At 40.2% G+C, this 21,527-nt stretch overlaps 1 protein-coding gene and 1 long non-coding RNA gene across 3 annotated transcripts in view; one reads left to right on the forward strand and one right to left on the reverse strand.

The window, feature by feature from the left end:
- LOC114149487 (zinc finger SWIM domain-containing protein 6-like) overlaps window positions 1-14,003 on the forward strand; it is a 55,231-nt gene extending 41,228 nt beyond the window's left edge. For both annotated transcript variants that reach the window (XM_028025396.1, XM_028025397.1), the window contains exons 10-14: window positions 2,630-2,765; window positions 5,282-5,439; window positions 6,707-6,870; window positions 6,953-7,034; window positions 10,011-14,003. In XM_028025396.1, coding sequence (XP_027881197.1) covers window positions 2,630-2,765; window positions 5,282-5,439; window positions 6,707-6,870; window positions 6,953-7,034; window positions 10,011-10,873 — 1,403 coding nt within the window. In that variant the 3' untranslated portion in view covers window positions 10,874-14,003. The remainder of the gene's footprint in view (window positions 1-2,629; window positions 2,766-5,281; window positions 5,440-6,706; window positions 6,871-6,952; window positions 7,035-10,010) is intronic.
- LOC114149489 (uncharacterized) lies at window positions 424-21,324 on the reverse strand. Its single transcript, XR_003596517.1, has 3 exons — window positions 21,291-21,324; window positions 7,716-7,723; window positions 424-733 (listed from the first exon to the last, which is right to left on the reverse strand). It is a non-coding gene; the product is annotated as an uncharacterized LOC114149489 (long non-coding RNA).
- Between the last annotated feature and the right edge of the window lie 203 nt (window positions 21,325-21,527).

Genomic DNA, 21,527 nt, shown 5'->3' on the forward strand with positions numbered 1-21,527 from the left:
CCAAATTTATGTCTTTCTTTTAACATAGCAAACGTGCAAATGTCTTCTGAAGTTTTGGATCTATGGTGAATAACACCCATTTTCCTACAAAAAAAAGAATAGCTGTAGTCCAGTTTTAGTCGACAAAAAAAAATCGTAATGTTTTAGTCAAGCACCACGTCATCTGTTGTTGGTCTCTAGGCAACCGTATCAGCTGCGCTGGTCTTCGTCATTAAGGCCCGGCCGTCACAGAAATGATTTTATCGTTAATAAAAACCACACTGGTAGGCTGCACAGACTTTTATTTAGAGGTAACAGAAAAAGGGGGTATGTGTATAAATGCAAACCGCACTTTTTGGGTTTTTATTTGCAGAAAGAAAAGATGAAAACCATAACCATGTTACCAGTGTTTTGTATTTTCCAGACACATGGTGCCATTTTATAGCACAATCCAGTAACTATGTTGGCTTCAGTTGTTATAAAATGCTGGATATATCAAATATAAGTAATTTGATGTCTTGAAATTTTACCTGTCTCTTTAAGAAACTCCTGCTCTTTCTGAAAATCTGCCTTCAGAAAATCATGACTACATGGCTCCTGTATTAACCCTTTAACAACATTATTTTCCAGCGTTTCACTGAGAAGTAGCTCATATGAGCTCAGCAGTTCCACCAGGTGTTTGCTAATTGCTGCTGGCTAGTCTGAAGGAGCTGAGTGGGGAGTGGCAGGGAGGGGCTGCTCTGTGTGGCAGAAGCTCTGTGACTTTTGCTGCTCTAAGGAGGAGCTTTGTCCCCTAAGGTCAAACAAGCCGTTTTGCACAGCTGAGTGGTTGCCATGGAGATCAAAAAAATTCTTAAACATTCCTAAAAAAAAAAAAAAAAATTAAGGCAACACTGCAGGCATGTTTTTGATGAGGGAAAAATATTATAACATGATGTATAGCTCAAAACTGTTTACTTTTACAGAACACCGCCCCTTAAAGTCACAAAAAGTGCATATAAAACTCAGTCACGTCTCTGCTGCGCTAAGCTAACCTCGGTCCTACTGTACTGCGCACACGTTAGCATGCAACCAACCTTCGCTAACATGTCGTTTGCTCTGTATTCTGCTAATCTGTTGGTGCCTAAACACCGTGTTCTGTCTGTGTACCTTAGCATGCACTCAGTGCTCCCTTCGTTCATTTATTTACACTTCCTAGTGTTTGCGTCGTTTGCTCTGCCGGGGCCGGCTGCTGACGTTGTGTACATATCTGTGTGTGGGCGTGCGACGGCTAAAAAAAGCTCGCGGCTCGTCACGGTTCAAGCCTCCTTTGCTCTCAGTCCCACTAATGATAGAGGCGGTCAGCTCCTCACATGAGGCTCGGTTATCCCCGGTTGGCTGTGATTACGAAGGAGACGCCCACAGGAAGTGGCTGCTCGTACATTACCGAGGGAAGGGTGAAGACAGAATGCATTTCGCTTACTTTTAGACAATGGCTGGTAAAGGAAGCGTCCCGTGATGTTCCGTTTTCTTTTTTCACTCACACAAAACCCACTAACAAGTATTGTGTGTTGACCCCAAGCTTGACCTTTCTTCTTGTTGTTCCACAGTCCAAAAGCAGGTGAAGATTCACGAGACAATGGATTTTGCCTCATTATGAACTTTATACTTGATACTGCTTGTAATGAAGCCCACAAACAATGATGGTGGAAAAGACAGTTTTAGGGTTTTATGCATCAGGACATACTTCAATTCAAAAATACTTTATTGATCCCAAAGGGAAATTAAAATGCAAATAACTAAACCAAAATACTTGGTAAGATTTAGTATTTATGTGGTGTGAAATGTTTACAATTTAACTTTGGCATCAAATTTGATGTTGATAAACAGTTTGCAGAGAACTGACAGTTTCTCCTGTCTCCTCTAATTGAAGATTTTCTGCTGAGTCAGCAAAGAAAACCAGGCAGGAAAATAAGAGTGACATTAAAAAAAAAAATCATTAAAGAAATCACAAATTAGCAGCAGCCAAATGTTAGCACTGCAAAAACACAAAATCTTACCAAGTATTGTTTTTGGTTTGGTTTCTAGTTCAAATATCTTATTAAACTTGAAATAAAACCAGAATAATTTACAAGTCACTTTTCATAAACATATAGGATCTTGTTATAAGTCAATAATTCCTTAATATTAATTTTTTAAAAAGTACTATCTATAAGTAAAATAATCTGCCAGTTGAACTAGTGCTTTTTTTTAGTACTTGGTAAGATTTTGTGTTTTTGCAGTGAACTATTTAACTCTGTCAATTTCAATATTGAACCATTTCTGAAAACTACAACTTCCTGGTCTTTAAGAAAGCATGTTCTTAAAGAGACAGTCTGTAATGTTCACACAAACATAAGAAACTAACTGGTTTTGGCCTGTCTATTGACTGTATTTTCATATCTTTGAGCACAAATGTGTACCTATCTGCATGAACAAACGTTAAATATCATGTCTCAGAGTCAGGATATACTCTGATGTTCGTCCATGACATGTTCCCCTGACCTACAGCTGCCTCTCTTAGCTTTAATAACGGACTTCCTGACATCGTCTGCGCTAAGCGTCCTGTCGGCGGCTCCTGTCTGCTCCGGGTTGTGACCGTTGCCCCCTCTGTTTGTCTCCTTTCTTCCAGCCGGTCCTTACAGCGGTCTGGGGGAAGTCCTCTACAGAGAGAGCGTCCCCATGCACACGTTTGCCAAGTATCTCTTCACCTCCCTGCTACCTCACGACGCCGAGCTGGCGTACAGCATTGCACTCAGGGCCATGAGGTGAGTCGTACGCCAGTTAGCAGCTAACGGACGCGAGGAAATAGACAGTGGGTCTGAACAGTGAACATTAGTTTGGCTTCTTTTCTTTCTGACTCTTAGAGTAATGAAATGAGGCGTAGACAAGCAGGCGGCGGTACTCATGGATGCCACTTTGAATGCGAAAGCCTTACAGAAAGTGTGTGTTGCCTGTAAGCAACGTTGCACTTAGCGCTGCATGTCGGTGTCACAATTCTATTATGATTTCCAATAAATATATATTCAGCTAAATAAAGCTCATTATTTTCTCCTTTGGCTAGAGTCAAACATTTTAGCAAAATCTCTGCAAAAAAATGTAATTAATCATTTCCACAGCATGCATGATATAGAATTACCATATTCTACGGACTACGAGTCGCACTATATTTTATAGTCATGTTGCTCCAGAGACAACAGAGTGAAGTGCAATTTTTATGTTTTCTTTGTCCTATGCATGACACATTATGCTGACTGATGTGACTTATAGTTCGGAAAATACGGTAACTCAGTTTGTGACATTGTCGAACAACTCAATAGAATAAAAAAATATCATTGGGTTATTCATCATCATTTTGATTGGGATAATAATAATCACATTCTGCTATAACAGTGAAGTGATTTACACATTTTCCCACATTTACAGAACAAATTCAGTGTAATAAAATCACTAAGATAATTATCTTCATCCCCACTTAATTCTAACCCATCGTTAACTTTCCAAGTCTTGAGTCTCCACCTGAACTTCACAATCCGAAATTCGGACTTCCTAAAGTCAAGTGGAACTTTCTAAAAGCCATGTGTGATGTTGCCTGTACTGCCCCCTGCTGACAGCTCTGCCACTCTTTGTTCCAGCTGATGGTCAAAAGTTCATCCCCCGTAGGACTAAGGACGAATGATCGTTCACGGATTATTTGAGGTCAGAATTATTTGAGGACCTTGACGATGACTTCAAGACGAATGTCAAGGATTTTATTGTTTTCCTGCAACAAAAAAAATTGTTGGCATTCCAAAAAAATGGTAAAAGAAGACAAAGGGACAAAAATGATATGTTGTGAGTGGTGGGTAAATACATAGTTATAAAAAATGGTAGAAATCTGAATCTGGTGGCAGTGGACACTGACACAGTATAGGTGGTGGAATATTGCACATTTCACACAGGGTGATGATTATTTCCTATTTCTATCGCAGACATTTAAGTCACAGATTCCAGTTTATGTTTGGAGGTTGGGAGCGGGGGAATGTGGTAGTGATCCGTCGATATTGAAAAAATTTCTAGATAGGGTATCAGTGACAATGAGCCGAAAGGACAGATCTCTTCAGTCTAATTTTATGCTACATGCTCCGAGTTACGTCATGCTTTATTGTTTATTTAACATTATATTTGCACTTTCACTTTGCAAATTGCACTTTCTGACCCAGTTGAAAGGTTTATTGCAGTTTAATTTTACATGTTTGACCAATTGTTTTTGTTCTACTCCTAATTGACCTGAGTGAACAACTGAAAGATGTTTTTACATGTTTGATCAAGATTGTGAAGGTATTGGTGTATTTGAGTGTGCTGTACTGGTGCAGAGTTATCAATACATTTGTAATTCAGTGCATTTATTATGTATGTGTTTAAAAAAAAAGAAAGATTTTAAGTCAATTCTGTTTTTCTGTATCGGATCGATATCGGCCGATACCGAACCTCAGATATCTGCATCGGTATCGGAAGTGGAAAAAGGGGATCGGTCCCTAGAATGTGGTGCAACATGCAGACGGACATTTGACCGAAATATTAATGTTTCAGTTTTGGGAAAATCCTCTCTAAATTCAACCATCCCCCCTGCCCAGCTCTGGTTTTTAAGAGTCATTGTCATTAATTGTTGCTTTGTGACTCCACCCTGCTCGAATTACATCACTAACAGCCCAAACTGATGATGAGTCCATGTAAAGCTGTGATGTGGTGACGTGAAGACGGCGTCCCGCGGTGACTTCCCCTCTCCCCACCCTCAGGCCTCCTCTGCTCCGACGCTGCGGCTGATTTAGAAGCTGGCTGAGACCTTGTTTAATGACAAAACCTCCTTTTGCTGGAATATTCACTGAATAATTGAACACTGCAGAGAGGCACTTTTACAAAAGCGTGTGAATAATAAATAAATGCCGTTGGTGTTCTCCCTTACCGCTTCTCTGGCACTGAACTAAACTGCACCGATGCTTTGTTTTACTGTAATGAAAAAGAAAAAGAAAAAAAGCCAAATGATTGAACTCCAGCAGCTTGAGCTGTGATTTGGGCTGCAGAAAACGTGAATTGTTCTTTTTAAACCCATCCACTTTTCAGAGCTCACAGTCCGAAGCTCAGACCTGAGCTCAGGTGCACAAAGAAAAGCTATCGATTGATCTTCTGATGGGAACTTTACTCTGATAGCTTCTTTACCTTCATAAAATGTCGCAGTTAGTGGAGAAATTATGTGTTTTGATCTAAGGAAGAACTAAAAAAACAAGTTTTCCTTTTCTCTCAGGTTGCCAGTCCTCGAGTCCACGCCCCCTTCAACTGACTTGTCTCGGCCTCAGCACATAGTGTCCGTGGTGCCCAATCGCTACCCTCGCTGGTTCACCCTGAGCCACATAGAGAGCCAGCAGTGTGAACTGGCCTCCACCATGCTCACAGCTGCCAAAGGTATGCACCGACACAAAAACACCAAACCCTCCATTTCTCTACGGTTTAGACCAGAGGTGGGCACCGCTAACTAAGACGCTAGCTGTGCTAAGCATAGAGCTAAACACTAAAGCGCTATACCAATATGGTATTTGGTGAATGCTAACGCGCTAATAACGCGTAGTTGTGCTAACAGTAGTTCTGCTAATGCTAAAGTGCTACACTAACACGGTACTTGGTGGAAGCTAAAGCGCTAATTGTAAACATTAGATCTGCTAACAGTAAAGTTATACACCAACATTGTACTTGGCAGAAGCAAATGTGCTAAAGCACTAATAATAAACATTCGTTCGGCTAAAGCGCTACATCAACACAATGCTTAATGGAAGCTGGTGCGCTAAAGTGCTAATCATAAACATTAGTTCCACTAACTCTAAAGTGTTACACAAGGGCTAAGACATAAAGCTGAGGAGAATTCAAACCAGGGTTGGCCTTGACTATCTCACAGAACTCTGTTCGATCCACTATGGCCATCCCAAAATTTCTCTTTAATTTAGAAATGTCTTTTTTTTCCAGCTCTAACTAATTAGCTTTAGCTGAATCAAAGGCAAACAAAATGGCTATAAAGGTTATAAAGGTTTGTGTTTGAACAGCACAGTAAAAGTGCAGACTTAAATCCAACTGAGAGTGTTTGATAGTTGATGTTCGCAGACGCTCTCCATCCAACCTGACTGAACTTGGGCTGATTTGTAAAGAAGAAAAGTGCAAACACTTCAGTTTATGGATCTGCACAGGGGTCCATAAAGAGACCCGCAGCTGTGATCACGTATCGTTATGTTTCTACTTTACTGCTTTGTCACACAAAGTCACAATAAAACACACTTAGCCGGATGTCCATTTTGTATGACACTCCTCCAGAATGAGCCCCCTCATCTTCTTCAGGCTGTGAACTTTGTGACTTAAATGGTGAGATTATTGCGTTGCTTTTAGCCGCTCCTCAACAAGAACCTCTGTGTTATTAGTCAGCGGAACGTTTGGGTGCAAAGACTAAACGTCGCCGTTCAGCCGCGACTCAACTCTCCGCACCACAGTGACAGGAAAACCAGACGTCTGTGTCAGAGCATGGGTGTGAAGATGCTGAGAAAAATGCAACGATGGGTTGTGAAAGTGGGAGGGGGGTAAAAAAGACAGCATAAGGATGCTATTTCAGAAAAAAGGTTTGGCAACCACCTTTCACTTGGATGTAACACACCCACCACGTTCGTGTTGGCTTTGCCTTGTTATTCAGGTGACGCCTGCAAGCTCCACACAGTGTTAGAGTCCATCCAGAAGAACATCCACTCTTCCTCTCACATCTTCAAGCTGGCTCAGGACGCCTTCAAGATCGCCACGCTGATGGACAGCCTGCCGGACCTCACGCTGCTCAAGGTCTCCCTGGAGCTGGGCCTCCAGGTAAGCGGCGCACACGCAGAGAATCGCGCGCACGCGGCCCGTCGCCTCGCCAACTCTCTGCTGAACCTCTCGTGTCCCGCAGGTGATGAGGTTGACCCTGTCCACGCTGAACTGGCGGCGGAGAGAGATGGTGCGCTGGCTCGTCACGTGCGCCACTGAAGTCGGTGAGTTCGGTTTCCGCCGCCAAAAGAAATCCTTAAAGGAGGAAGTCGGTGGCTGCGTTTTCATTGACCATACAATTGCGCAATTTGACGTTTTGAAAATAAATTCGCAAATTTAAAAAAAAAAAAGTTTACTAAAAAGTTTTAGTGCAAGGATAAGGTTTTTATTTATTTATTTTTGGTAATTGGTTAATTTTGTAAAACTGCAACGGAGCACAGCACGAGTTGCATGATCAACAACCGGATGTTGCCATTGCCGCAAACCACAAAGACGACGACAGGAAGTAGTTAAAGGATCATGGTGCGACTTATTGCGTGAACAAACTCAGTCACGTGTGATTTTGATCACGTTTCTTATTCAGTGGAAACGCTGCAATTGCGAAATTGTGTGGTTTCTCCCGACATTAGTAGAATGTCGACAAAGTTTTGGGAATGCTGCTGCAGCTCATGAGGGAGGAAGTTAGAGGGGAAGATTCACTCTTCAATTACTTTTTCTGATGTCATCAAAATGTGACGTGTGAAATGTAAAGCAAAAATTACAAAAAAGGAAAGATTTTCATGACACTGTTAAATGAAAAGGACTAGAAAAGTGAGGAACAGTCCAGCCGCCCAGCATGTTGAGCGTGTTTATTGTTTTTTGTTAAAATTATTCAACTTTGCCACATAATTTCATATTTTTCAGACATTGGAAACTATATTTTAAACTGATAATATACAGTGAGATGACAGCTGTATTGAAATGCTCAACACAGACAGAAGACACGTGGAAAAGACCAGTAAAAATACATTTTCTAGCTGAGAAACTTTAACCAAAACTAAACAACATTTGGATTCTTGATTGTCATTTATGAGTGAGATAAATGTCTCAAATGTAAGATGTAAGTTTACCCGATTCCTGGTCATACATGCAGGTATGATGACTTCTGCTCTATTTTGGCTTTTCATACGAGTCTTGCTGCTGCTGTTTGATGGAAACGACTGGAAAGAAAAACCCAACAAGCCCGCTGTGCCCTCTGGCTGCTGACAGATGGGAAAAGCAAACATCTTGTTAGAAATAATTCAGGGTGTTTGTGTCCTCACATGCTTGGTGATGAGAGCTACTTTCAAGAACCGGCAGGCCGGACCCTGCCCCACATTACAAGCTGGGTTCGAGGGGGTTCTTGGCGAGGGCTGAGGAGTGACCAGCACGGCGGTAATTACCGAACATTGTCGGCCGATTAAGTGGGTCTTTATGTTTGGACTCTGAATTCCTTGAAGCAGGCAGGAAGTTGTGTCCGGAGGGAAGCCCTCCTCCCAGATGATTTCATGTGAACGTAAGGGGAGTGACAAGGAGTCCCTGTTTGGGCCGGGGCCGCTTCAATGGAAGCATTGAGAACATTCCAGTTGGGGATACAGACACGTCAAAGGTCAGAAAATTACAGGCAGAAAATCAGATTACTAGAAGGTAAAAAAAATAATAAATTCTTTGGGAAGCTGCTCTAAAACCAACAAAGTTTTTGTTCATTCTCTATTTTTTGATGCTCATTAATTAGACTTAGGCCTTTTTTGGAATAATAAAGATTTCTTTATTTTGCTTCTTGGAATTTTTCCAGAAAATTCTTTTCACTGTAAGACGCCTGTGTGAGTGCTTTGTTGTTGAAGTTACTGCTTTGCATCAAAATTTGATTAGCTTGTTTTTGTTTTATTTTTTTTTCACTTGGAGTTCCCATTGGTGTGTTTTTGACCTCAGTTCAGTGCAATTGCCTTTTGGGAAACCAACAATATAATCTACAATTTCTACTTTTCTGAAGTTTATTATATACCTTCTTCCAATAATGTAAATTGAGCACTATTAACATTTTAGATCTAGGTGGACTTTTGAGCAAGAAAAATAAAATCAGAGACTGCTTTCGGATATTTTTTGCGATTGTCAAAACACAACAAGATTATGCTGTATGATTTGCTGACTGAGTCATCATCCAAAACAGAATATAATAAAAGACAACATTTTTTAATTGGGTACAGTAAGCTGGATCACTATCCAGAAGTTGGTCAGCAAAAGTTGGGTCCCTTTATGAAACGTGCATGCACCTGGAGAAAAGTCAGCCATGAATGTGGTGGACATACAAACCTTCACACAGAAAGGCCCTGGCTGAGATTTGAAACCAGGACAATTTATAAGTGAGCCAAAAGTGCAATCTACTGCTCCACCTTATAGTCATTTATTCCCAGTTCATAAGAAAAACATTGGAAAATGAAAAAAGGGAAGGACCATAGATTGCCTTGAGTAACACCACAAGGTAAAAACACTTGATTTTGTCAAACTTTGCTTCATGACATTGTTGAATGCTAATGAGTCTGAGGAAGAATTCACACCAGCCCCGTTTAGTCCGCTTTAGTCAAATTTCAGCTCGTTAGCCTAGAAAGTCCGTTTCGTTTGAGAAGGTTTGAATGCGTAATCAAACTCTGATGTGGACCAAAAAAGCTAACTTTGGTGCGCCTACAAACCTCGGTCTGCGCTTGGTGTAAGAGAATTCTGCTACGATTTGAATGTGTGAATGTCCAATGGGCCGGAGACCATTCCAAAGCAGGAAGCAGGGTATTCTGGGTAAACACAACCAAAACAAATGCGCGTGTTAGAGAAATGGCTCGTGGTCAGACATAGAATGCAGAGGATGACCTACAACTTCTAAAATCTGACGCCACTCCATTTCATGAGGAAGAAATTTGCCCTCAGTGTCTTGTTCAGAGGCTTTTGTGGTGTTTTTTCAGTGGCTGTTGGGGCATCACCACCACAGGCAAGGGGGTAAGCAGGTTTGTCTTACAAATGCAGTGTAAACACAAAACGCACCAGTTGAAAATGGTTCAATTGGGGACTAAAATTGTAACATTTGCTACGAGTCTACTGGACTATCAAGTGTGAAAGCTACCTGTGAAGTCCCTCTGATGGGTAAATCCCAATTCCAGTCAAAGCTTATGTTTCTCTTCCTCTGTTTCTAGGTGTCTTTGCTCTGGACAACATCATGCAGAACTGGTTCACACTCTTCACACCGACAGAGGCGACCAGCGTGGTGGCCAGCACCATCATGTCCAACAGCACCATCGTCCGCCTGCATCTGGACTGCAACCAGCAGGAAAAACTGTCCAACTCCGCTCGCACCCTGGCGCTACAGTGCGCCATGAAGGACCCCCAAAACTGTGCCCTGTCCGCCCTGACGCTCTGCGAGAAGGACCACATTGCCTTCGAGACAGCCTACCAGATTGTACTGGACGCAGCCGCCACAGGAATGAACTACACCCAGCTGTTTACAATAGCACGCTACATGGAGCACCGCGGCTATCCCATGAGGGCGTACAAACTAGCAACGTTAGCCATGACGCACCTTAACCTCAGTTACAACCAGGACACGCACCCGGCCATCAACGACGTGCTCTGGGCGTGCGCCCTTAGCCACTCGCTGGGGAAGAACGAGCTGGCGGCTGTCATTCCCCTGGTGGTGAAGAGCGTGAAGTGCGCCACCGTGTTGTCGGACATCTTGAGGCGGTGCACGCTTACGACGCCGGGCATGGTGGCGCTGCACAGCCGCAGGAACTCTGGGAAGCTGATGTCTTTGGACAAGGCTCCGCTCAGGCAGCTGTTGGACGCCACCATCGGGGCCTACATCAACACAACGCACTCTCGGCTGACGCACATCAGCCCGCGCCACTACAGCGAGTTCATCGAGTTCCTCAGCAAGGCCAGGGAGACGTTTCTGATGGCGCACGACGGACACATCCAGTTCACGCAGTTCATAGACAACCTGAAACAGATCTACAAGGGCAAGAAGAAGCTCATGATGCTCGTGCGAGAGAGGTTCGGTTGAATGACCGAATTTCGTCCTGGGAAAATTTTCATGGGAATCGTACTGCTGTGATTTAGGACTGATGGCTCTAGTATAAGGAACAAGGTCTTGAGGCCAAAAAGAAAACTGGGATGTTGAAATGTACTGAGCACGAGACGAGACATTTTGGCATCGGAACGACCGAAAGTAATAAAGATAAAACAGGAATTTTGAATCAATAGCAAGCTTAAAGCAACACCAAGGGGCAGATGTATGAAACTGTGTGTAATGGGTAGTAAAAAATATTACCTTCCTCCTCCCAGGGTAGTTACAAAATAATAAACGACAGTATGGCTACTTTGTAGCAACTTTCGAAAGTGTTAAGCTCAGTAAAGGCAAAGTTTATCTGGCTAAGTCTTAGATTATGAGTTTTCCTGTAGCGATGCACAATATATTGGCAATAACATCGGTATCGGCTCATGTTGGTAATTTTTGAACATATTGGTATTGGTCCGATAATTAAAATTGGACCGACGTTAACAACTGATGATTATTTCCGTCCAGTTTCTGTTTGTGTTTCTGGGAGGAAAGGAGAGGAGGTTCATTTTTGTGGTATTTGCTTGGTCATGTGACAGCGATAAGGATACAGCGCAAGATTATGGGTATTCAACTGAAGCAGAGAAATAATGTAGGTGACGTGGTAACTATAACACGGTGTCGAAAGTGGAGGAAAATATTTGTATTATATATAATTGTTGTGTATTGCCCACGACGGCAGTATTAATATCAGATATCGGCTCAAATTCTTTTTAAACCAGTGCATCCCTGTGATTCCCATTACTGTTTGTCAAAACATTTTTGTCACTGGGATGCTAGCGTGAATGAAAATATTTAAACACCTCGCCGATACTAAATGTAAGGAATGAACATTTTTGTCAGGACGAATGTTATCTAGTTTGGTTTTGAGTGCACCCACTCAACACAACAGAACCAGAATCCCAGTTTATAAACTGAGAATAATTTGTTCCAGTTTTGACTGGAGCTTTGTAAGAATAAAGCATCTCAGATGAGTTTTCTCAATAGATAATTGGAACAAATTATGCTAATTTAGCTTTGTATATTCCAGAATTGTCAACAAAATCATGAAAAAGACCAGTCTGCTAACATGCTAATTGTGAAGCTAATTTTTTGGTTTAGTCCTTTAGCATTTTTGCTAACTTTGAAAAAGTTTAGCGCACCTAACTTCCCGTTAATACATTTTTCTGGTTCAGTTCTGACGCGCTAATTTAATTGGCTGTTGTGTAAACTTTAAAGTTTTAAGTAGAGTTTAACATCTATGTTGAAGTTTTGGTTACTAACGTTCATATTCATGCTCTTATTTTTAAATTAGTGAAGACTGTTTATACAGCAGGTCTGTTTCCTCTCCTGACAAGTGTTACTGACACCTGGTGTGTATCAACATGGCTAAATTTATCGCTTCAGTGGATTAGCATTAGCTTCTGCCAAATACCATGGTGGTATAGTGGATTAGCACCAGTGGAACTAATGTTTTACAGTTAGCACAACTAACTTTTTAGCTAGCGGTGTCCACCACTGAAAATGACCAACCAGCACCTCCCTGGTGTAAAATGTGATGAGTACATTTAGATGTAAGAACATCCAAATAAAAATTTGTGGATTAATCAACTTTGAGATTTGACCTAAAACTGAACAATTTTGATTTGATGTTGGTGATATTTCAACCATATGAAAAGGAGTAGAGACAGCTTTAGCACACACAGCGTTTCTGCATCTGATCCCTGGTGTGGACGTGTAAGGCGCTGAGGTTTTTGAAGAAGCATCAGTAGTACCGTGATGTTCCGTTCTTTCCCCTTGTGTGAAAGTGAGAGCTGCTGAAACGTCTTGCCTTCGCACTCCTCTGACTCCCCTCATCCAACGCCCACGGCCTCAAAGTGAAGACGAGCGGCTTTAAGCCAAATGGTGCAACTCCATCTGAAATGACGAGTACCTCTTGTTTAAAAAGAAAAAGAAAATCCAGCTTTACTCCTTTACTTCCCCCGCTCCATGAGGAAATGCCGAATCGGAGTTGCCGCCTCTTTCCCCCGGCTTCACGGCGTGTCCTACGTTCTGACTGCCCTCGTCAACACATCGGTCGCCATGGTGTCGACGCTCGCTCGCTCGCTCATGTGGAAGCTGTCAAACTACATTCTCAGGGATTTCTCTCCAAAAGCAGACAGAAAAAGAGAACGTAAGCATTTTATGTGTCCTGTATATATGAAAGCTGATTATTGGAAGAAAAGAAAAAAAACATGTACATTAACTAATTTATGACAAAATATTCTATGTAAGGCACAATACTTGAAGCTGCATTACTTTGGATTTATTATTTCTTTTGTTTTTGTTTTTTGAAATGACGACAACAACAAAAAAAAAGAAACATATCAGTGCGACTTGACGTCGGGCTTGCGTTGCGTCAGGAATTGCGACGCTCCGCCGCGCAGACACGGACTGAGCTGCGGGAACGCGGGGCGGGAACGGCTCTCCCGAACACAGAGGCACATTGAGGATTTCTGGAGTCGGACAAAGAGAGGCCTGTGGAGGCAGAGCGGCCTCTGCTCGCCTCGGCCCACGCCTCCTCTTCTCTCGCCTCGACTTTGTGCTGGACAGAAAGTTGCTCACTGCGCTGGTTCTCGACTGTTCCTCCGCTTTCATTTCTGCGCCTCTTCTCACCTGAGCCGCTTTTTTTCCCTTTCTCTAGTATTCCCCCCCTCACAGGAACAGCCTTGTATCTCGCCTTGTCTTAATGCTTTAAACGAACCAAATGTGGAGCGGGTCTGGCAGCACCAAACTGTTTTCCTCGGCCGACGGACTTGTGTCAGAGCCTGTTGGATTTGTAGCTGGACTGGCTCGGTGCTGTTGCTTTAAGAAGTTCATCTCATCCGTTTCCAGGTGTCGTCTGTTTTGTAGCGCCTTCGTTTAGAAACGAATATTGTTTCCTTTTTTTTTTTTTTTATTTATTACGTCAGGTAAATGATTGTACGACCATGTCAACATGCTCATGAATATGAAGATTTGATACACTGATCAATTTATTTATGTAACTAAATCATTGTTTTATAAACTTGTTAAAGAATCAACATTTTGTTCGGATTAAATTAGTTTTTTGAGAGGATTTTTGTGTCGTGTTAAATGATTATTTCTACTAGTTTTAGGCAAGTGGAGGAAGACGACGTCACAAACGAGCTGCATTCATTTGAAAACGTTCTCAGAACACCGAAATGTGTCATTAAACCACAATCTGTGGTGCATTTTCCACATTTTTTTAGCATAGATAATCTCTTTGCTGGACCATCTTTCACTGCGGTTGCAAATCTTCTGTGGTTTTCCACATGTCCTAATATAAGTCTGATGTATTATTATTATTATTATTATTATTATTATTATTATTATTTGTAGGCTGAATTCTGGCACCATTTCTGCCTTGCAAAAAAAGTCAGACTAGACATCAGTTTCAAAGTTTTACCAAATTTTCAACTAATATGTTCTTAATATATTATGTTTGAAAAAGGCATAAGGTTTTAAAATAAATCTGATTAATCGTCCAAATTATATAATAATCGATTTACTAAAATAATCGTCAGTTGTAGCCCAATGAAATACTCTTGATGTTAATGGGACAAAATGTAAAAATAATAAGCGTCAAAAAACGACTCGCTCTTCATCTGCATGAAGTCGTAAAGCTTTGCTTGCTCCTCCGGCAACCCAGTTGCATCCGTCTGTCAGCTGGCCTCAATCACACACACACACACACACACACACACACACACACACACACACACACACACACACACACACCTTGCGTTTCCTTGTGGACTCGGCCCCAAACACGAGGAAAGGCTTTCTTAGTCAGACAGAAGGCATCGTAGGACCAGCTGAAGCCCCATCAGTGGAAGAGGCCCCTCAGATAAATCTGATCAAACACATCTGATGTCTGGATCTGGAAAGAAAAAAAAAACATGACTGAAATATGACAACACAGGGCTGTTGGTGGAGATATTTGCTGATCTAATAATTCTTCTTTCATGCTCAACACTATCATGTTTACACCTCCATCAGGCTACTGTTGAGAAAAAATTCACTTTTCTTTTTCCTTTGAAGGCTACATTGAACATACACCTATCTTCTGTAAAGAAAAATTGTGACATTGTGATGAAACGTGTCTGTTTTTGGCATACCAATCATTGAGCTTAACTCAGCTGTCCACAGCGCCCCCTGGTGGAACTGAGTGAAACGGCAGGGCAGGGAGCAGCAGACCACCAAATGTATCCACCATTTGGTGGTAGAAATTAAACTAGTAGAAATGTATCCACCATTTGGTGGTCTGCTTCCATATTGGACTTTATTTAGGCCGAGTATTTTTATGATTCATCCCCCAGGCAAACTGAATTGTTTATTGTTTCAAATTGAACCACCTGGCGACCCCAGCAAGAGTCTGATGGAGAATCTGAATCTTGCTGGGGTCGCTATTGATTGAGCTCATCGCCAAAACTGGATTATAGAAACATTTAAAATAAAGAAATAAATAACTGGTCAGGAATTACAGAATGAAAATAACCCATTTACACTAATTATTGAGAAGCGCATCATTTCTGCCGTGTCGTTTTTTTAGAAATGTAAATTAAACTAGATACATTATTTTATTTACTTATTTTCAAAAATAAAAATCTGTATGCCTTGTTGTTTATGTTTGGAGAGATAACTCTTATTTTCTGAAAATTTCTGAGTTTCTTTTTTTCTAGCATTTTTTTTTTTTTTTTACTTTTTAATCTCAGATATTTCCAGGTATTTCCTAGAACATTTCTAAGATTAATATCCAAATTATTTGGCGGAAATGTACTTTTGTTCTCTCTCTCTTTTGTCTACAATGACGGCCATCGTTCACCAGCGTATGCTTGTACTTTTGGTTTGTTAATACAGTCAAAGGTGCTGTAGGCCTACAAAAAAGAGACAGAGTTCAAAATAAAAGAAATTTGTGTTCAGAAGTTATCGTGTGAAGCACCAGCTTACTAAATACTCGCATCGGTACCTGGAACCAGTGAGTATCCAAGCTGAAGTACTCGGCCTCCGACTTAAGCTATATGCGCTCGTCTCCACACTAACGGCCAGGTTTTGACAGCCAGGTAAGCCGTGTGTCCTTGTCTTTAGTCCTCTTCCTGTCACCTTTGACCCCTGCTGGTGACAGTCGGACATGGCAGCCTGGTTTGGTCCCCGTTCGTCAAACCGCAGAAGACAGTCCACACAGCGAGACAAGCGTCGGAGAGAACAGAGGAAGTCATGAGTGTTGGGTAAGTAGCTTTCAACATGAAACTGTTACCACTTTTAAAAATTAACATTAGGATGACTATATGAATGACATTTACAGTAATGCATGTAATTCTATGATTTACTTTTTAATGACGCACTTGAGTCTGTCGTGAAAGAAACACTAACTGACTTTCCATTACAAATGTCTGCAAAACTTTGTCGACGTTCCGCTAATGTAAAAAACAACAAAACACAATTTCGCAATTGCGATGAACGATGATTCCATTAAATAAGAAACGCAATTCAAATCGCACGTGAGTGCGTTTCTTCACGCAATGCCATTGAAAAACCATGCAGAGCCCATATCCTCTTACCACTTCCTGTCTCTTCTTCCTCTTTTCCGTCAGTGGCAACGTCTGGTAGTTCCTCATCTGACTCGGGTGATGTGGAAAAAGTTTCCATTGCAGTTTTGAGAAATATTTTTTTTAAAAACTACCCCATCGGCGCTTTTTGTTATTAGTTTTTTCAAAATTAAGCAAATTTATTTTCGTAATTCTAATTTGTGCAGTTTTATGGCTAATAACACAATCACTGTCTCATTGGAATCAGATTGTTTTTTTGGACAAGGAATTTATAGCTGTTTTTTTTTATCTTGTGAAATTTTGTATGTGAATGTTGTTTTTACTTTAAATTTGCCATCAAAAAATTTCCTACAATAATTTGTGTTAAATTATATTACAATTATATATATATATATATATATAAGTCAGATTCTAGTGAGACTATACTTCTTTCATGTTGGTGCTGCAAATTCAAATAAAATCAAACAACATGACAACTACAGATGAGGGTTTAATGCTCTTTGAAGAGACTAAATTGGAAATATTATATCTGAGACTGGACATCTTCCAAAAAAAAAAAAACCCATTCTATTTTTTATGTGTTTTAAAATGCTCTTGCAACATAGTTTTACATTCATAGGTCCATACTTACCTTGTAAGATCCATTTTCCAACAAATCGTACGTTGTGAGGACCCAGTGCTCCCAATGGGCCCCATAAGGAGCAGTGATGTTTGTGGGTTAACTGGAGTCAGCATTTCCCATAATGAGAATTTTGATTCATCATTGTCATGATAAATTCTAATTAGTGATGTTTTAAAAAAACCTCAAAATCCATCAGTATTGTTGGGATTGCCATTTTTACCATTTTCTCCGCTGTTTGTTCAGTATCAATAAGTCCCAGTAAATTTGAAAATCTGATTAAGCTTAGCGACACACAAATCCCTCTCTTTGTGTGATTGGTATTGCCAATCACACAAATTGACAATTTGTGTGTCTGTGATTGCTCTGCCACGCCGTCACGGCTATCAAGTTACCCCCCCCAAAAAACTAGTTTCCTTTTAACATCTGAAACCTCTGGCTGTAATTTTAAACACCTCGCTGATACGACTCCCTTAATTCTCCTAACAGTTAATTACCTGGTGAAACATCAACTCCCTAACATTGAGATAACAGACTGAGCCTTGTTAAAGAACATGAATTATCTGTCCCTCACCCTATAATGCAATTATAAAGGTAATAGATGCCCCAAAGTGCAATCCTATTGTTAAAAAAGGCATATAAATTAACTTTAATATATTAATTCCCTTAATTATTTTTTTAATCATAAATCTCACACGGGAATACATTACACTGCTACATGCGGTGGTATAAGAAAATATTCCAGGAAGGTTAGACGCACTCAAGTGAAGCAGTTTTCATAATACAAGTCTCTTGCTTCTTTGGATTTGATTAAAATATATACATATATATTTAATGAAATCAGGATTTGTTGGATTTTTTCTTAAGCAGGTAAAAAAATGGGAGTCATTAGTCCAGAGACAGGGATGATGTAGGAGACGTAGCTACTGTGCTTAAGCTCTGCAGGTATTAATTAGCGTTTTAATTAACAACCTGGTCATAAATATCAGGGAAATGTCTCAGTCAGCCATGTGAGTGAGGAAAGTGGCTAAACCAGAACCTGATATCAGGCTGACAAGAAAACTCACACTGGATCAGAGTTTTCCTTTTTGGTTTTGAAAAGGAAAATATTTGACGAAAAATAATGTAAAAAAAAGGTCAAATAATAAATAGGGATGCTCCAACAAAAGAGGAAATAAGTGAATCACAAAGAGATGGAGAAAATTACTTCTTCAATGACTCATTTTCTCATTGAATTATAATAATTATTATTGTATTTTCTCTCAACCTTCTTGTAATTTTGATGTAATCTGAATTTTGTTCTCTTATTGTTATCCTTCTAACATCTTTCCTCATCACATTCCCTAAATATTCTTCAATTTGGTAGCATAACGTATCTTAGCTCACCGACAGCAACATACTAGCTAATGTTGAAGCAGCAAGATAAATGTGGGGAACTACATGGTTACTACCCTTTCTCACCATGTAGTAAACAAGAATCTGTAAAGATTCTGAAAAGCTCGTTCTTGCATACCGGTCGAATCAGGCAGGATGGAAATACCTCTTCCATTGTTTTTCGGCGACATCTTGGTGGAGCCAGGCTTGTAGCTCAGAACCGCTGGACTGCATGAACATGTGAGGGGCATTTTCAGAAGTTTGCAAGCAGCCGACAGGCAGCCTGAGGCAACACATTTGATCCCAGCTAGCCCTTCGGCCCAGCCTGGAGCTGAGCTAGCTAACCTAGCATCTCGTCTTGTAAAATTCAATATTGTTTGTTTTTCATCTTCTATTTCTAACCCGAGCTGACGTACAAGACTGTTGTCAGGTATTTGTCTAAATTGATGACTACATAAAAAAAAAAAAAAAAATAAAATAAAATCCATTCAGCTGTGTATAGAAAGATATTTGCGAGAGCCAAACTGTGTTTCGACTTATTCATGCTGTTCGTGAATCCATCTTTACTCTTAAGGGCTTAGCTGTTCTTGGATGCCCCTTGCTATCCAAATGTTCTTGGCCATTTGGCCAATGACACTATGTTACAAAAAATTTTTTTTGGGAAGTTGTCTGTGTTTTTTCAACTGAATTAGGACTATTTTGCACCGCTGGATCTAAAAATGACCTCCATCTTTCTCAATCAGGTCAGGTTTTTATTCTATTTTGATTTGGAGAAATACAATCTTCTGACTAAATTGATGATATTTTTGTGACTCTCTCAGTTAATTTCCATCAATATTTCTCATCCATAAAAAGTTGGAGAAAAAAAAATGTTTTCTAACAAGTTCATTAATGAAATGCTACAAACTTGAATTTCTGTAAATTGAATAAACACTAATAAGGGTGAGTACATGTGAATATTAAGTTACGTCTTCATTGTGCTAAATTCTCCGTCTCTTTTCTGTCCTGATGGAGTCTCTCCTCCTGCTCATCACTCACTGATCCCAGATTCTCCACATGTGAGAACAAGTCCTGCATTTTGATGCTCATGTTGCATCCATAGTTCAGAAAGTTGACATGATTGAGCAAAACCCATGTGATTTTTTGATTCACCACATCAAAATGACCCTAAAACAGTTGAAAAACCCCAGACAGTTTTTTGGCTGTTGTCAGTCAATAATCAATTAAGCTGCATTTTTGGAAAAATTACCCAAAGAAAGATTTCTTTTTAGTGTGGGATAACTTTTAGTCTTGTTAGAAAGAAAGCAAACCGTGTTGCAGTTCAACACAAGGTGCTCTGGATGGACGAGCCCAAAACGTAATTAATGCACAGCACTTTGTGATTAAGACACAACCCGAGGTGATAAACAGTGGTGGCATCATCATGCTGTGGGCACGTTGCATTTTAAAAGCTGATCGTAATGAATGGGCGAGAAAAACATGTTACCAGGTGTCACAATGTCTCTAAACTGGCTCCAAACATTCAGACAGAACGGTTTAGCTCGTAGCAAATTCATGGGTTCAAGTGGTCCAGTCAAAGTCCAGACCTCAATCCAATTTAGAATATTGGAAGCAGAAAATTTGAAAAAGAACATTTATCATTCACAATAACATAGGCAGTTCTCACTGTTTTGTTTTATTACACAAATGTTTGTGGTTGCGTTGTGATAAAATGTGGAAAAGAACACTAATGCAATGCACTGTATTTCTTTACCAACTTAGCATTCCCTTTATTATACAAAGCCATAATTTTCTTTCCCAATCAAATTTTGTAACGCTACAATTTAACAAACTTTGGTTGTTGGGTATCTCGTCCATCACCCGGTACCTGGATTAGGACCCTTCAAATCCAACTCTTGAAGATTGGTGTCCTGCAACCTTTAGATGTGTCTCTGCTTCTACACACCCGAGTCAAACAATCAGGTCATTAGCAGGACTCTGGGGAATGTCACTGCATACTGATGAGGTGATTGAGTCATTTAATCAAACGTCTGTTTGAAAAGCTGCCACTAAAGACCTCAAATATGTGAAGTCAAATAATTTGTTCAAATTGCTTCCCAGATGTGGAAAATTGATTTTAAATCATTTCTTAATTTGTATCTGTTTAATGTATTCTGTCATGCAGGACAATGTTTTAAGTTAATAATGAATAAATGTTTTTGCAACATTGTGATCACTTCTTATGCATAATGCACTTAATAAATGTTTAACTGAGTAAAGGTATTGTTGAAATTGCCCATACCTTTCTTAAAAACTCTGAGGTTATTCATAATATATTTGGTAAAAGTGAAATTCGTTTAATATAAAAATCAACAAGTCCACTTTTATTTTAGTTCTATTTAATCTTGCAATGAGTTTACCTGTGTGGCCCCTTGAGATCAGACTAAGCTGTATGCGGCCCCTAAACCAAAGTGAGTTTGACACCCCTGACTTAAAGCATGAGAAAACAGAGGTCCATTATGTAGGACACTTGATATCACCATTAACTGTCCAGTCTATTAATATAGGAGAAGATGCATTTTAATATCTGAGCCTGACAATATCTGCATCCCCTGTCTATTGTCCTATTGATATGAAACTTATACCAGTAGTTTAGAGAACAAGTGTGATTATGTAGAAAAGATGAAATCCCACTTAACTCCTTATTTCTTCAAGTTTGGAGGGGGATGAATTTTCTGGCAAAGCAAATTATTTGCCTGCCAACATCTGCTTGCCTTATATATTTTCCCCAAATATTGTCCTATTGATATGAAACTCATACCAGCAGCTCATAGAACAAGTGTGATTATGTAGAAAAGGTTATTTCAATCTTAACTTTTTATTTATTCAAGAAAAGAGAGGGATGCATTTTTTGGCAAAGCTAATTATTATCTTGCCGATATATACATGGCCTGTCTACTTCCCACAAATATAATGTTATTGATATGAAACTCATACCAGTAGTTTGTAGAATAGGTGTGATTATGCAGAAAGGCTTACTATGTTAGCAGGGATGCTT

Source organism: Xiphophorus couchianus, chromosome 8 (genome assembly GCF_001444195.1).
Source record: "Xiphophorus couchianus chromosome 8, X_couchianus-1.0, whole genome shotgun sequence".
Classification (NCBI taxonomy): Eukaryota; Metazoa; Chordata; class Actinopteri; order Cyprinodontiformes; family Poeciliidae; genus Xiphophorus; species Xiphophorus couchianus.